The sequence below is a fragment of the Lipotes vexillifer genome, unplaced genomic scaffold (genome assembly GCF_000442215.2).
Source record: "Lipotes vexillifer unplaced genomic scaffold, Lipotes_vexillifer_v1.1 scaffold724, whole genome shotgun sequence".
NCBI lineage: Eukaryota > Metazoa > Chordata > Mammalia > Artiodactyla > Lipotidae > Lipotes > Lipotes vexillifer.
In genome coordinates this window covers 15,031-32,718 of record NW_006788746.1, presented here as the reverse complement: position 1 = coordinate 32,718, position 17,688 = coordinate 15,031, and the positions used below count along the sequence as shown (strand labels likewise).

At 35.5% G+C, this 17,688-nt stretch overlaps 1 protein-coding gene across 1 annotated transcript in view; it reads right to left on the bottom strand.

Moving 5' to 3' along the window:
• Positions 1–13,118, bottom strand: part of FNIP1 (folliculin interacting protein 1) — a 78,739-nt gene extending 65,621 nt beyond the window's left edge. Inside the window, exons 1-2 of the mRNA XM_007461752.1 lie at positions 12,998–13,118; positions 2,534–2,668 (exon numbers count right to left, since the gene is read on the bottom strand). Of these exons, the coding sequence (XP_007461814.1) occupies positions 2,534–2,578 (45 nt within the window). The 5' untranslated portion in view covers positions 2,579–2,668; positions 12,998–13,118. The remainder of the gene's footprint in view (positions 1–2,533; positions 2,669–12,997) is intronic.
• Positions 13,119–17,688: the final 4,570 nt, after the last annotated feature.

The following is a 17,688-nucleotide window of genomic DNA, read 5'->3' as shown; positions in this document are numbered from 1 at the left end:
TCCCTAATTTGTTTAAGCCACTGTTTCATAGGATATCCCAATGCAATTCCTAACCAATACAATTAACATAATAAAACTGATGAGAAAGATGACCAAAAAACTATCTAAGATAGTAAATGAGGATTATGCACAAATTTCACTATGCCATTCTACCATGGGAAATCAAGAATTAGGAGTTTTTAAAAATACTTAAAAGAGTCTTCTGAAGATAACAATAAAGTGATGAGGACCCCCATTTTACAAGTGAAAGCCAGGGAATACATCTACATACTATTTTTCTTTTTATAATGTGATTCTCTTTTACTCTTTTGCTTGTTTACTATCTGCCTTGGGTTAAAAAAAATCTATATATTTACATTTTGTCACCTTTCTTAAAAACAACATCTTCAAATAGCAATCCATTTCATTATACATACTATGTTCATATTCATTTTTTAATACATTCATTGACATATTGTTTTTTCTTTCTCAGTGCTAAGGCACAAAGTTATTTTTTAAGAAAAAAATCACTTCTGATATACCTAGGTTACTACAAGAAGCAACTCATTTATTCTTGGGATTTGGTTAAGACAAATTTTTTATTTCCAGAAGTCTAGGTATTACAAACATTTTAGAAACAGAGTAGAATAATTTTTTTAGATAATAAAGTAGTTTATTTTTCTTTTAAGATCAACAATACCAATCTTACTTGACAATCTAAATTGCTTCTGGATAATGAGAGAAATGAGAACCTTCTCTTACAAGCTCATTTTTGTTACAATGCATCTAACTCCATTCTTATTTTGACTAAAAATAATATTTCTTATACTAAACAAGCTACACAAATTTAAATATCAAGTCATTTAAACTTTAATATTATAATTAGAAAAGAATTCTCAGAAGGCAAAATACAGTAAAAATAAATTGGTGTATAAATTTTATGAAACCACATACTTTGCTATTAAAGCTTCTCTCTGCCTGCTCTAATACATACCAAATAGTTATGAATGTCACTGACATGTTATATATTTTAATGTGACATAATCTATAATGAAGAATATAATTAAGAAAATGCTATTATCTTTAATGCTTTTTTTAAAAGGCTCTTATTTAAAAGTTCAATTCTTTGTAAGTACTCATTGCTGAATACAATAATCTGTAATACCCCGTAAATCAAAAATAATGTTGTAGTTACCTGAAATAACACTTTATCAAGTGTAGTGAACTATATGCTATAATAATTCAATGCCTTCTTGCTAAAAAAGTAGATTTCCAAGACCATAATGAACCTACTACTAGAATATCTAGACATATAACCTGGGAACCTGTACTTAAAAAAAACTCTAGGGATTTTTGATGCAAAATGAGAATTATAATCACTCACTGCTTCAGGGTTTCTACAGTCTGGATCCATTTGCTAACACTATTTAACTGTATAACATTAGGAAGAAAGGCAAGTTTGTACAGTTGATCAAATTAGAAAACTTGTAAACTGGCATTAGTATAATGATCCTACATAGCACAGCACTATTAGGAACCTGTTAGGGTAACATGCTCAAGATGGAAGAGGAATAGAGGAGGGCAGGCAGAACTATGTAGATATTAAGGGTCCTAACATCTGGACTTTTATAACTTCGAAGCTGTTCCACATATACTGTCATGTTGATATGGTATAAGGGTTAATTTCTATCCAAGAACAATTACCTAAGCATAAATAATTTAAAGGTCCAGGATTCTATTTTGGTACTGCTAAATGTAAAATACCTGTGATTCATTCATGCAAGCTTGAATGACACAAATTCACATTAGATGACATTTGCTTATTTGAAACCAAGTACTGATCCTATGTAAAATATAACAACATAAGTTTATAGAGAAGTTCCTATATAGTCAAATGATTGGTTAATTCCATATTTTAAAAGAACAGCCACATTAATTTTGAAAAATGAAAATGTACATTTCTGATAACATATACTTCAGCCATATTTTAATTTCATACTACAGCTGACTTGTATTATATTTATCTTCATATTTCAATAATTAAAAAGTATATAAAATAAGAAATTATTCTGGTAGCCTAAAAAATATGAAATGGGAAATAAAAAGGAGAAAATGCCCCTGCTACCTGTGCCCAAAGCTCTCTATGCTTCCCCTATCCTAAGATTTATCAAAGTTCATAAACTTACCTACTTGATTATCTGTCTCCCCAGCTATACTGTAAGCTCCAGGAGGGTAAGCACTAGTCCCTGTTACATCCTCAGTCCCTAGGATGGTATACAACACGTTGTAGGTACTCAAAAATACTTGTGGGGCTTCCCTGGTGGCGCAGTGGTTGAGAGTCCGCCTGCCGATGCAGGGGACACAGGTTCCTGCCCCGGTCCGGGAAGATCCCACATGCCGTGGAGCGGCTGGGCCCGTGAGCCATGGCCGCTGAGCTTGCGCATCCGGAGCCTGTGCTCCGCAACGGGAGAGGCCACAACAGTGAGAGGCCCGCATACCGCAAAAAAAAAAAAAAAAATACTTGTGAATGAATAAAAGACATCAGTGATCTTACCTGGTACTTAGGACACTGGTCTTTTACATCAGAAGATGAAGTCATGGAACTATCTAAAGAGGAAGAACTGTCTCCTCCAGGTTTCAGTTGGCAGCATTTCCCAAAGACTTTAACTTGAGCATCACTACAGAGCTTCTGAAAGGGAGACATTATTCCCATTCATATTTTAACAGATTTTCCACCATATATAAATTATAGCATAAAAACCTTTGGAAAAACCAAGGATGAAATAATTCAAAATAATATAACCTTAATATAATGACTATTTGCATTTTACTGTATTTTCTCCAGTACTGCTTTCTATTCTTTGTCTCATAGCTATAATATTTGTGGCATTTTTTAACTGTACTTTTCTCACCAAAATTATTAAATCATGGGAATTTTTCTATATTACAATGGTCTACACAATGTTCATTGTTGGGACTTAATTATATACTGCAGCAGTTTTCAAATTATTTGATCTCAAAAACCTATTCATGCTCTTAAAAATTATTTAGGATCCCAAAGGCATTTTGTTTATGTGTGATGTATGTATCAATATTTTCCCATATTAGACATTAAAACTGAGGAATTTTAAAATATTTATAAATTTATTTAAATATAACAATATACCCATTATAAGCTAATGTAAGTAACATATTTTAATGGAAAAAAACTGGGGAGATGTAGGAACAGGAAGAGAAATGCAAATGAGACATATTTCATTGTATGTTCACATATATGTAAGTTTAATCTTTTGAAATGAGAATGCATCCATGTATTGGACAGTTACATTTTTAATAATAGCTGAGCTTAGGACCAGAAGGCTGTATTGTCTAGCATGGAAGTATTTCAATTTTTTGCTTTAGAAATAGAGACACAGACATAGAGAACAAATGTATGTATGTATGGATACCAAGGGGGAAAGGGGTGGGGTGGGAGGAATTGGGAGATTGGAATTGACACACATACACTACTGCATTATTGATACTATGCATAAAATAGACAGCTGATTGGAACATACTGTATAGCACAGGGAAGTCTACTTAGTTCACTGTGGTATCCTAAATGGCAGGGAAAACCAAAAGGGAGGGGATATATGTATATGCATGGCTGATTCATTTTGCTGTGCAGTAGAAGCTAACACAACACTGTAAAGCAACTAGACACCAATAAAAATTAATTAATAAACAAATTTTTTTTTGCTTTATTCTTCTTGTTCTCCTCTCCCTCCTGAACAGGTTCTAGAGCTTTCACTGCTCACAACTACCAAAATTGCAATCCACCAAGTTCTCTGATACTCCTAAAAACATCTCAATGCTTTACCACAGTTAACAGTATGTTCGTTCTTCAAAACCCTGCTGGCCTGACTTATCTACTATTGCAAACCACCATTTATCAGTCAACAAAAGTAACTGAGTACTATGTGTACCAAGCACTAGCGAAAAGAAGTGAATAAAACAGTTCTTTTCCTCGTGGAACTAACACTCTAACAGGAGAAGGAGATATTTAACAAATAGACAAATTAGTATAATTAAATACACTATTTCAAATATGTCTAATAAAAGTAATAATGATAGCAACAGTTAACTCACATAACACCTAGTATCTGGTCAGGTACTCTTCTGTTTTACATATATTTACTCTTTTATTCCTCACAACAACTCTATGAAGTAAGTACTATTATTATCCCCATTTTGCAGATGAAGAGATTAAGGAGCAATGATGTTTATGTGAACTGTCCAAGAAAGACTTAACTTAGTCTAGGCATGTCAGAAATGATATTTAAACTGGAACTACAAAACAGCACAGGAGTTAAGGTGAAAGAAGAAGAATGGGAGGGCTAGAAAGACATTCCAGGCTGAGGTAACTATATATGTCCAATCTCTGAAACAAGAAGCAATTTGCTAGAGGGAAGAAAGGGACAAACATATATCAATTCCAGGACTGAAGCATAATTTCTGCTCCTAGAAGGCCAATGTCTACTGTGCCATGTCCCCTCACTAGACCATCTTCCAACAAAGTTGTTGCTGATGGGAAAGAGAAAAGACACTGTACAGAGAAAGGGGTAGGTGTGTGTGTGTGTGTGTGTGTGTGTGTGTCACAGCTTTTACATACACTTCTATGCACAATGTCTTATAGATCTAAAATCTCTACAACAGGACAATCAAACTAAGTCAGAATTGAAATACACTAACATGCCTTTCCCAATGTTCAATGTGCATCTGCATTATACATTAACCAGATCCCCTCAAGGTAGGAGGATGTAATCAACTTTGAGAAAAAGTCTCTTTCTTCTAATGCCAGCATTGTAATTTTTAAAATTAATATTCCTTCCCCATCCTGTACAGGGGATCACACTGACTAAAGGCTCATTCTGTATGTGCATACCTGACTATAAAAAATCTCTGATGAATTTTATTTATAATTTTAACTTGTCAATATGATACATGATTCTTTCTCTCAAAAACGTACGCCTCTCTAACTCCCGACCAGTGGAACAATTCTCAGAGCTTCTGAAAATCTGTCTCCCACGTTACAATCCTCAATTTGGCTCAAATAAAATTATCTTTATTTCTTCTTAGCTTAATTGTTAATTGAATTTTCATCGACACAAAGAAATCTAGATCCCACTCTTTACCCTTTTCCCCACTCCACACATTGCCAATAAGTAAAATCATTTTTATTGGTTTACTATTATCCTTCCAGTATCTCTTTTCAAATATAAGCATATTCCCTTTCCTTTTCTCTTACAGAAAGTGATTCAGTTCTGCCGTTGCTTTATTTTCCACTAATATCATAGAGAATCTTTTCATCTATGTTTAGAAATCTTCCTCATTGTTTTTTTTAAAAAAATACAGCTACACAGTATTCCAGTGCGTGAATATACTATAGCTTATTTAACCAGTCATCTGTTAATAACCCTGCCAGTGGAACGGCTGGGTCAAAACATAAATACATATAATTTTGGTAGATACTCCAAGGATGTCATTTCACTCACTCACTTTAACAGCAAAGTACTGTCATGCAACATTTGGGTTTTTGCCAATCTAAAAGGAAAGAACTAAAATCACAACATAGTTTTAATTTTAATTTCCTTATTATGAATGAGAAGAAGAATCTTATTAAATGTGTAATGGCCATCTGTATGTGAACTCCCTGGTCTTATCTTTCACCTAATTTTCTATTGAATGTTTCTCCTGTCTTGATTTCTAGGAATTTTTTATATAGAAAGATTACCAGCTGGTTTTATATCCTATAAAAATGTTTTCCCATACCGTTTATCTTCTGATTTTCCTCATGGTAGTTTCTTCCCTTTTTGTTTGTTTGCTTTTGCTTTGTTTTGCTCACCATCCAAGTTATTTCCGTTTCTTTTTTTATTTGGTTGTCTAATGTGTAAGTCTTTTAACTTTATGGCTTCTGCATTTTCAGCAATAGCTAAAAGGTGTTTTCCACTCCACAGATACATAGGAACTCATGTTATCTTTTTGTAATGTCACAGTTTTATTTTTTTTACATTTAAATGTTTGATATACTTGAGATATGAATCTAAGTTTATCTTTCTTATAATTGGCTAATTATCTAATACCATTTATTAATCTTTACCCTACTGATTTAAGATGATGCCTTTATCATATATTAAATTTCTGCATGTATTTAGATCTACTTCTGATCCTCTATTTCATTCCATTAGTCTATTGATCTATTTATGTTCCAATAATATATTCTTTTAATTACTGAGACTTTACAGTATATTTTTCAAATCTGGTAGAACTTACTCAACCTCACTATTTCTTTTTCAGTTTTCCAGCCTATTATCGCTAATTTCTTTCCATTTGAACTTTAGAATCTGCTATCTAATTCCAGATACCACCACCCACCAAAAATAATAATAATAACAACAACAATAAGGTTGCCATTTTTATGGAGATAGCATTATTTTACAAAGCAACTTAGAGAGAATGGACAACTTTATGACATTGAGTATTACCCAAAAATATATTTTGCCTTTTCATTTGCTCAAGTAAGCTTTTATGTACCTCAGATTTTTAAGGTTCTAAACATATAGATTTTGTTAAGTTTATGAAAAGGCATTTTTTAATTGCTATTTTATTTTTTTAAGGTGCTAAAAAATAATTTTATTGAGTTCCCAAATGCTTAAAGCACTTGTCCTTTTTTACTTAGAAGCCCCCATGCTCACTCCTTTTTTTTTTTAAACATCTTTATTGGAGTATAATTGCTTTACAATGGTGTCTTAGTTTCTGCTTTATAACATAGTGAATCAGCTATACATATACATATATCCCCATATCTCCTCCCTCTTGCGTCTCCCTCCCACCCTCCCTATCCCACAAAATTGCAATTTTAAATGGAGACTTAGCTTCCTTCATACTTCCAATTGGAAGTTATATACTGAGTTTACTGATTTCTGTATATTAACTTCTATATAGATTCAATTACCTAACCAAATCCTATGTTCCAAATCTGATACCACAATTACGATTCAACTACTGGCACTTGTACAATGCTTCTGAGTGTACAAAACTCTAACACATTAAAATTTATATTCACCTTTCCAAAGTTATTTGAATCTGCTGATGTACAACTTTATTCTTGTATATAACCAATGAAGGCTGAAACATGTGACTGACGATGTAACTTCACTGGGAACACATGCACTGGATTATTGTTAACACAGAAATAATGTCCAAGATAAAGACAGTATCATATGATCAAATCACACTTGATCCATTTGGCTATATCAGTGTTCAAAGAAACCACATCTCAATAATTTTTACATTTCAACTAGATGCTGAATAAGGTCTGAGGATCAAAAGTAAAAAAATAAAAATAAACTTTTACAAAAGAGAGAAGTTTCTTGGGCTTCCCTGGTGGCGCAGTGGTTGAGAGTCCGCCTGCCGATGCAGGGGACACAGGTTCCTGCCCCGGTCCGAGAAGATCCCACATGCCGTGGAGCGGCTGGGCCCATGAGCCATGGCCGCTGAGCCTGCGCGTCCGGAGCCTGTGCTCCGCAACGGGAGAGGCCACAGCAGTGAGAGGCCCACCCAAAAAAAAAAAAAAAAAAAGAGAGAGAGAAGTTTCTTGATTACAATCACTGAATGTTCAAGAGTCATTTTTCACAGAATATAATAGAGTTGGAAAAATAAATGTTCTGAGGAAGCTATACATTGATTAATATAATTTTATTTCAGCATTGTAAGACAATATTCAGGAAACTGCTAATGCCTAAACTATCTCATCATTATGTATAGACCCAAAATATTGTGTAGGAAGTTTAAAATGATCATTTACATCACACAGTCCCTCTTTGCCTATATAGAACTGACATGATTTGATGTTCCAAGGGTATAAGTACAGTAAAGTAGATGAAAAAAATCACTTTATGATTCCAACAGCTCACAATTTGGGGAAAAACCATGTGTTCTGTAGTTGTCAAAAGGAACATATAAAATCTTCATTAAAGTATTTACAGGATTTTGATAATAAACTTCCTAACTTTTAATTAAAGCTGATCAAAATATGTCCTGAGGGCTTCCCTGGTGGCGCAGTGGTTGACAGTCCGCCTGCCGATGCAGTGGACACGGGTTCGTGCCCCGGTCTGGGAAGATCCCACATGCCACGGAACGGCTGGGCCTGTGAGCCATGGCCACTGAGCCTGCGCGTCCGGAGCCTGTGCTCCACAACGGGAGAGGCCACAACAGTGAGAGGCCCGCGTACAGCAAAAAAAAAAAAAATATGTCCTGAGTATTTACCATGTGTGAGGCAGTGTGCCGTTTAGCAAACAAAGGTGAATAACAGACAAATTTTTTACTTTTTTCTGCAATTTAATAACAAATAAACATACAAATATAGCTCCGATATAGAAGTCTGTGAAAGACTATAAAGAAAGGACTATGAGAATTCTTATGTAGCAGAAAAGAGGAATCAGAAAGGATTCATAAAGTTGTGATACAATAAACCTTGAAAGAAGATAAATCTTCATCTAGGGAGATAGCACGTAACATGAGGATATATAAAACAACTGAGACTGGAAATATTCAAGGCTGTTTGATTTCTAGTCACTGATGAGTCTAGAGGAAAGTTTGAAAAAGAAGAAGCAGGCTTACAGGAAAATTTCAGAAGACTGAGCAATGAGTGGATGGTATGAGCTTAGAGCTGGTAGACAGATTACTACTGAGAGACTAAGAGACATAGAGAAGAGACTAAGAGATACAAAGGAGAGATTGAGCTGAGACACTGAGGAGAGCTGGAGAGAGAGTGAGGCAGAGAGACTAAGAGACACCAACAAACACTGAGAAGGAAGACTGAGAAGGACAAAAAAAAGACAGAGACAGAAAAAGACAGAAGGGCATATAAATAAAGGAGAAAGTAAAAGGATAATTATTTTGTTGGTGTTGGGTAAAGAGGCTTTGTGAAGATTTGCAGGCAAAGAAAAAAGCTAACAGAGGGAAGGAGATATCAGATGGAGAGAAGACTAATGAGACTAATGAAGCATCATTTCAGAAAAGGTGGGCAGAAAGGGTTCAAGAAACAGCATGACACAACACTCATAAGGCTGTTTAAGACAAAAGGGAAGAATGCTAAAGAAACACAATGAATAGCATCAAGAGAAATAGTAAAGGAGAAGTTATATGCTGCAATTCAATGGAACATCATCAAGCACACAAAAAAACTTCAATAAATATTTGCTAAAGAAATCAAGAGAGTATTGATTGTCAACCTGTCAGTCTTAGCTAAGTTCTGCTGAGCTATTAGCAGTCTAAACACAAAAAAAACATGCTTATCACATTTGCAGCTAGCCTTAGATTTCAACTGTCTGCTTGACCATCTACAATTCTATGACTCTTAGGCATCTCACCACTCAGCTATTCAAACCAAAATGTTGAATTCACCAAACGCTTCCTTCTCCCTCATCCCCCCACATCCAACCATTCTCTAAGTAACAAGGTGATTTTTTCACTATTTTTAAAAAATTGACATATAAGTGATAACAGCATTATATTCATTTCAGATATATGACATAATGATGCAGTATTTGTAATATATATTATGAAATGATGTCTACTTAACATCCATCACTATACATAGTTACAAAAAAATTTTTTCCTTGTTATGAGATCTTTTAAGATCTACTCTTTTGGGCTTCTCTGGTGGCGCAGTGGTTGAGAGTCCGCCTGCCACCTGCCGATGCAGGGGACACAGGTTCATGCCCCGGTCCAGGAAGATCCCACATGCCATGGAGCGGCTGGGCCCATGAGCCATGGTCGCTGAGCCTGTGCGTCCGAAGCCTGTGCTCCGCAACAGGAGAGGCCACAACAGTGAGAGGCCCGCGTAACGCAAAAAAAAAAAGATCTACTCTTTTAGCAACTTTCAAATATACAATACAGTATTATTAATTATAGTGACCATATATACATTACATTCCCATTACTTATTTATTTTATAACTGGAAACCTATACTTTTTACCCCCTTCGCCCATTTTCCCCACTCCCTACACCTGCCTCTGGCAACCACCTATCTGTTCTCTGTATCTACGAGTTCAGTTTTTTTTAGATTCCACGTATAAGTGAGATCATACAGTATTTGTCTTTCTGTGTCTGACTCAGTTCAATTAGCATAATGCCCTCAAGGTCTACCCATGTTGTCAAAAACAGGAAGGTTCCCTTCTTTATTAAGGCTGAATTATATGTATTTTTTTCTTTATCCATTCATACATCAATGGGCACTTAGGTTGCATCCATGTCTTGGCTATTATAAATAATGCTGCAGTGAACACTGGAGTGCATAGATCTTTTCAAGTTAGTGCTTTTATTTTCTTCGGACCCAGTAGTGAAGCTGCTGGATCATATGGCAATTCTATTTTCAATTTTTTGAGGATTCTCCATACTGTACTCTATTGTGGCTACATCAATTACATTCCCACAGATAGTGCGCTTTTCTCCACACCCTTACCAACATTCGTCATTTCTTGTCTTTTTGGTAATAGCCATTCTAACAACTGTAAGGTGATACACAATTGCAGTTCTGATTTGCATTTCCCTGATGATTAGTGATGATGAGCACCTCTTTATGTACCTGTTGGCCAACTGTATGTCTTCTTTGGAAACTGTCCATTCAGATCTTCTGCCCACTTTTCAATTAGATTGTTTGTTTTTCTGCTATTGAGTTGTATGAGTTCTTCATATATTTCAGAGATTAACCCCTTACCCAATACATGATTTACAAATATTTTCTCAACTTGGTAGGTTGCCTTTTCATTTTGTTGATGGTTTCCCTTGCTGTGCAGAACTACTTTAGTTTGATGTAGTCTCACCTGTTAATTTTTTTATTTTGTTGCCTTTGCTTCTGGTCTCACATCCAAGAAAATCATTGCAAAGACCAGTGTCAACTAGTTTACTGCCTATGTTTTAGTCTAGGAGCTTTATGGTTTCAAGTCTTATGTTCAAGTCTTTAATCCATTTTGAGTTAGTTTTTGTGTATGGTGTTAAAAAGCGGTGTAGTTTCATTCTTTTGCATGTGGCTGTCCCGTTTTTCCAACACCATTTATTGAAGAGACTGTCCTATCCCATTGCATATTCCTTGGCTCCTTTGTTGTAAATTAACTGACCACGTATGTGTGAGTTTATTTCTGGACTCTCTACCCAAGTGATTTTTTGAAACATAAACCAGATCCCTTCAATGGCTTCCCACTACATTTAGAATATAATCTACACTTCTAACCCAGAGACCTATGAGGCCCTGAATATTCTGGATCCTGTTCCATCTCTCTCCAATTTCATCTCTAGCTACTTCACATACTACTTTACTATCATTCCAGCCAAACTGGCCTTCTTTTAGATCCTGCAATTCACTAAGCTCCTAAGTCACCCTGTAGACTGCATTTGCTGGTCCTGCTTAAAGGAATACTCATCCCCTATACCATGCCTTCAATTTCTTGAGATCTCAGGTTGAATGTCACTACCTCAGTGAGACCTTCCTAATACCCCTACAACCAAACTGATAAAAAATGGGTTCCTGGGCTTCCCTGGTGGCACAGTGGTTGAGAGTCCGCCTGCCGATGCAGGGGACACGGGTTCGTGCCCCGGTCCGGGAAGATCCCACACGCCGCGGAGCAGTTAGGCCCGTGAGCCATGGCCCCTGAGCCTGCGCATCCGGAGCCTGTGATCCGCAACGGGAGAGGCCACAACAGTGAGAGGCCCGCGTACCGCAAAACAAAACAAAACAAATTAAAAAAATGGATTCCTTCCTGCAGAATCTCATAAGAATTCTGTGTGTTTCTTTCACAGTACTCAATCACAATTTGGAATTATTTATTTATTTGTTTGTTTATTCAATGTTCACCTCCCTAAGAATGTCTAATTGCAGGCACCAAGAGGGTAGAGACTGCTAAATCTCCAAGAGCCTAGTGCTCTGTAGATACTTAGTCATTTGCACAACCAAACAATACTTTAAGAAAATTTTGCAATGTTTTTTTTCTTGTCAGATTGAAAAAAGTGTCCATAGAATGGCTAAGAAATCTAAACTAAGCACAATCTCCAGAAAATTAAGAAATGTGGTACTAATCAGAAGAACATCATAAAACCTGACAATCAAAATAACTCAAAAATTAGGCAAGTACTTATTATATGCCACCTATGTAGATGATGAGGATGCTATTATAAGACAACAGACCACGTCCAATGTATCAAATTTTTCTAAGAACACAAAATCTCAAGTACAAACTCCCAAGTCTCGAAAAATAAATAGTTTGCCTATTAAAAAATAACTTTTTGTCTATTAAAAGTCAATTCTAGTTTACTGAAATGTTACTGAAAATTGTCAGTTTAGGGAAGGAGAGAAAACACAATTCCAGGTTTCCATTTCCAGATTATAGATCCAGGCAATGGACAGTCTTTACATCTGCAAGTTTAACAGAAGTAGCAGCAGCAAAACAACAGCAATCACTTGGGTTTTCTTGGATGACCAAGTGAAAGGCCATTTGTTACTGCTAAACTAGTCATAAAATATTTCAAAATATGATGTTCAAAGTCAATAGAATAGATATTCTTGCTACTGCTGTATAGTATGGGAAAATATGATGAACTAAGGGCTACAGATTTAACTTGCTTTGTACCTTCAGACAAATAATTTCACCTCTCTAGGTCACACTTTCCACAGTCATAAGGTGAGAGGTTTGTACCAGATCCACTTTAACAATCCCTGTAGCTCTAGTCATATCTCATAATACAAGTATATAAGTAAATATATGTCAAACTAAAATTTTCTCTGGTATTAGACCAATGCAAATAAGGCAAATGTTTTTTTCCTTTAAAAATTCTCAAAATCAGTGTTCTAAATTTTAATAACATGGTAAAAATGTTTTGTACTGACAAATAAAAGTACCATAACTGAAATCTTACTCATTCCATCTTGAATTAGAATATGTGACATTAAATTTGAACCAAATCAATAATGATGCTCACCGATACTGATATGTCCTCATTTTTTCTCTTAACACTGGAGTCAAACAAGACATTTCTCCCTCGTCTTTCACAGTCTTGATATACAATTAGTCGAATTTGGCTTGGATCAAACTCTGGCAAAGGCCAACTTTAAAGAAAAATAAAGATTCATTAGAATTACTTTAATAAATATTCCACATAAACTCCTAGAAATAAAACCTATATAATGAAACCCAAAGTTGTACTACTGCTCAAGATAACACAGAAGAACTTAATATAAAACACCACCATTTAGTTTCACCATTTAGCTTAGGACTGAAAATTTACACAGCTATGACATTTTAGATTAAAAAGAATAAAATCTGTGGCAAGTATTACTCAGTGTTTATAAAATATACTCATCCCACATGAATCTAAAAATAGCTAACAATAAAAATATGTCAGTACATTTAATATAATGAAAATACATATTAAATTTCCTGGCATGGACTCAGATGGCATAAGGCTAACCCAGATTTTTAAATACTTTTGTTACTTTAATATCAAAATGAAAAAACAGGAACAGTTTTCAGTTTAAATAACAGTAGCTAATTCCTTATAAAACAAAAACAAGTAAAAAAGTGATGAACAACAAAATGGGGTAGAAATCCTCATATATAGTTGGTGTGAGTGAAAATGGCATAATCTCTTTAGAGAATAGTTTTTTAAATATGTACACTAATTAGACAAATCTAGTAAAAATGAAGTTGACCCAGCAATTCCATTCCAGAAAAGTATGCCATTATACAAGAATGTTCATAGCAGCACTGTTCATAATAGCTGAAAACTGGACACTATTCATATACTTACCAACCAAATGGGTAAATATTCATACTATGAAACACCACACAACAAACATAATGAATGAACTTCAGCTACAGGCAAAAACATAAATGGACTATAAACAAAAGAAATTAGACAATGACACACAATGATACCCATAAACACAGTTACTGTATTTTGCCATTTATAGGAAGATTTAAATCAGGTAAAGTTTTATCAAGGGATGAATATTTAGTTTTTAAAACTATAAGCAAAACAAAGGAAATGATGGCTTCAAAAGTTTGGAGAGTGGCTATATGTAGGAATTAGGTGAGGGTGGTGGGGGTTATACCAGGAGGGCTGGGGCACTGATGATGTCCTATTTTTTGACTTGATAATGTTTACACAGATACAGTACCCAAAAGGAAAAAAAAGCAAGTCCACTGCATTTGTTTTGTGTACATTATATTTCACAATTAAAAAGACTAATGGAGTGAGTGAGATGAGGAGGAGAGTGAAAGAGAAAACAATGAATTGTATGATGGAGATAAGAATCTGGTGAACTGAAGGCACTACAACATGTAGGACAGTTGCTAAGAAAGAGAACTGTCGTTCCAGGAGCTGTCTGTTGTTAGGCTGAATGGTCAACTCCTCACAATTCATCAGTCACAGCTTTTGATTGCGTTCCTTCATTTCCTTAAGAGAACCTTAACCCTAACCCTATTGATGCATGTTAAAAAATCCATAACTGGCAACATAACACATCTTCATCCCAAATTTTGACAGCAAATACAATTTTAGTTTTCCTATATTTAATCCTTAGCAAATGTCTATGAATTGATGAAAGACTTATCCTAGACATTCAAGCTAAACCAGAGATTCATCCTTAGACCACAATGATTTGCATCCCCCTGAACAGCTTTTACTAAACTGTGCTTTGATGTTATGCAAAGGAAACTATAAAAGGACAGACTGTTTTGGAATTAAAATCAGGAAGCTGGCCTCAAAGAAAGAGGAGCACTTTAGAGAGGAAGAAGAAATACCACAGTTGTTACCAAAAAGCATCCACTAGCTTTAGAAACAAAGAAGACATTGGTGACCATGGCAAGGACAGTTCTAAGGACAGAGTCTTGGGGTCAAACTGTAGAAAATTGAGGACTAAACGAGAGTAAACAGTGAGTTTAAGACAAATGTCAAGGAAAGAGAAAAAGAAAAGGAATCATGAAGTAGAGTGACAGCTATTTTGTTATTAAAAAGGACACATCTGAACATGTTTACATATTGATGACAAAGAATGTGAAGTGGAAGGGAGATGGTGATTGACAAAGTAAGGCGTCTAAGGAAGCGGATGAGGATAGGATACAGAGTACAGATGAAAGGGTTAACCTCAGAAGAAATGATAACCCCTTTGCTAGGATAAAAAGGAAGCAAAGATGGACATGGATACAGAAAGATTTATAGATATGAACGTAAGGATGAGGGGACTCATGTCTAAGAGTCCTATATTCTTTATAAAGTAGGTGAAGGAAAATAAAGGATAGGTTGTAAAATGTGGGGACAGTAGAGAGTAAAAAGAGAGCACTCTTTGTGGCAAAATAAAATATGTTGACTAGGAAACATAAGATTTCTTGGAAATTCTCCCCTTTCCCCACTGGTAACCAGTAGTTTGTTCTCTGTATCTGTGAGTCTGTTTCTTTTTGTTATATTCACTAGTATGTTTTATTTACACATATAAGTGATATTATACAATATTTGTCTTTCTCTGTCTGACTTACTTCATAAGCATGTGGGGTGATGAAATGTTCTGGAATTAGATAGCAGTTATGGCTGCATAACTCTGTGACTATACTAAAAAACCACTAAACTGTATACTATACACAGGTGAATTATACAGTATGTGAAATTTATCTCAACAATAATAAAAAAGTTAGAATGCTTTGCTCCTGAACTTATCTAAGCATTTGTAAAGTATTCTCTGTTAACTCAAAACAAGATTATATGTAAAAGCTTAAATTATAAAGCTTCTAGAAAGAAACATAGGGTATCTATACAATCATGGAGTACAAAGAGTTCTTTAAAAAGACACAAAAGTTATTAAGCATAAAAGAAAAATTGATAAATTGGACTTCATTAAAATTTAAAACTTGCACATCAAAAGGCAAAATTTTTTTAAAAGGCAAGCCATAAACTGGAAGAAAATATTTGCAATGTATATAAATGACGAAGGACTTGTAAACAGCCTACACAAAGAACTCCTACAAAGCAATAAAACAAACCATTCGCCCAATTTTAAAATGGGTGAAAGGCTTGGGCATTTCACATAAGGAGATATATGAATGGTGAAGGAACAAAGCACATGGAGACGATACTAACAGTATTAATCATCAGATAAATGCAAATTAAAACCCTTCCACAAAAGACTAATAACAGTAGTTGTTGGTAAGAATATGAAGCATGTGGAATCTTATACATCGTTGGTAGGAGTATAAAAGGGTACAACCATTTTAGAAAATTATTTGGCAGCTATGACCCAGCAATTCTTTTCATAGATACATATCCAGTAGAAATGAAAATACATGTTCAAAGACTTTCATAAAAGTGTTTCTTGCAGGGCTTCCCTGGTGGCGCAGTGGTTTAGAGTCCGCCTGCCGATGCAGGGGACACGGGTTCGTGCCCCAGTCTGGGAGGATCCCACGTGCCGCAGAGCGGCTGGGCCCGTGGGCCATGGCCGCTGAGCCTGCGCGTCCGGAGCCTGTGCTCCACAACAGGAGAGGCCACAACAGTGAGAGGCCGGCGTACCACAAAAAAAAAAAAAAAAGTTTCTTGCAGCTTTATTCCTAATAGCAAAAAACTGGGAACACCCAAATGACCATCAATGGGAGAATAGATAAACAAGCTATGATACATTCTACATTGAAATACTATGCAGAAATAACAAGGGATGAACTACTAGTCATAACATAGGTGAATTCTGAAAGAATGTTGAAAAAAATCCCAACACAAAAGCATACATATTGGTAATTCCATTAATATGTAGTTGTAGACCAGGTAAAACTAATCTATGGTGATAGAAACCAAAGCAGTGCTTGGGCAGGGGCAGGGTGTGAAGGGAAAGGACTAGAAAAGTATATGAAGGAACTTTCTGGAGTGACTGAAATGTTCTATATATCTACTGGGGTTGTAGTTAAACAAATGTATACATTTTTCAAAATTAATCAAATTATACACTTAAAAATGTGTGCTTTTGGGGCTTCCCTGGTGGCACAGTGGTTAAGAATCTGCCTGCCAATGCAAGGGACATGGGTTAAAGCCCTGGCCCGGGACGATCCCACATGCTGCAGAGCAACTAAGCCTGTGCGCCACAACTACTGAGCCTGTGCTCTAGAGCCCGCAAGCCACAACTACTGAGCCCATGTGCCACAACTACTGAAGCCTGCACACCTAGAGCCTGTGCTCCGCAACAAGAGAAGCCACCGCAATGAGAAGCCTGCTCACCACAACAAAAAGTACTCCCCACTCACCGAAACTAGAGAAAGCCTGCACACAGCACCAAAGACCCAACACAGCTAAAAATGAATGAATGAATGAATGAATTTTTTTTAAAAGTGTGCTTTTTAAGTAAATTGTACCTCAATTTTTTAAAAGGAGAGGATTGTGGGAGAAAACACTATATATATGGTATATATATAGTGTATTTACATTATTTACATTATAGACATCAAAACCATGGATTCACATTACAGAGATCTCACTAAAACAGAAATATTGAACATTTACCATGCTCAAAGCACAATGCCAGGCACTGGGAATATTTCTGTGCATTCATTCACTGACTTAAAAGCATTCATTAGGTATGAAAAGAAAAACATGACTGTGAAAACGTTCACAGTGCAATAGGAAGACATATAAAT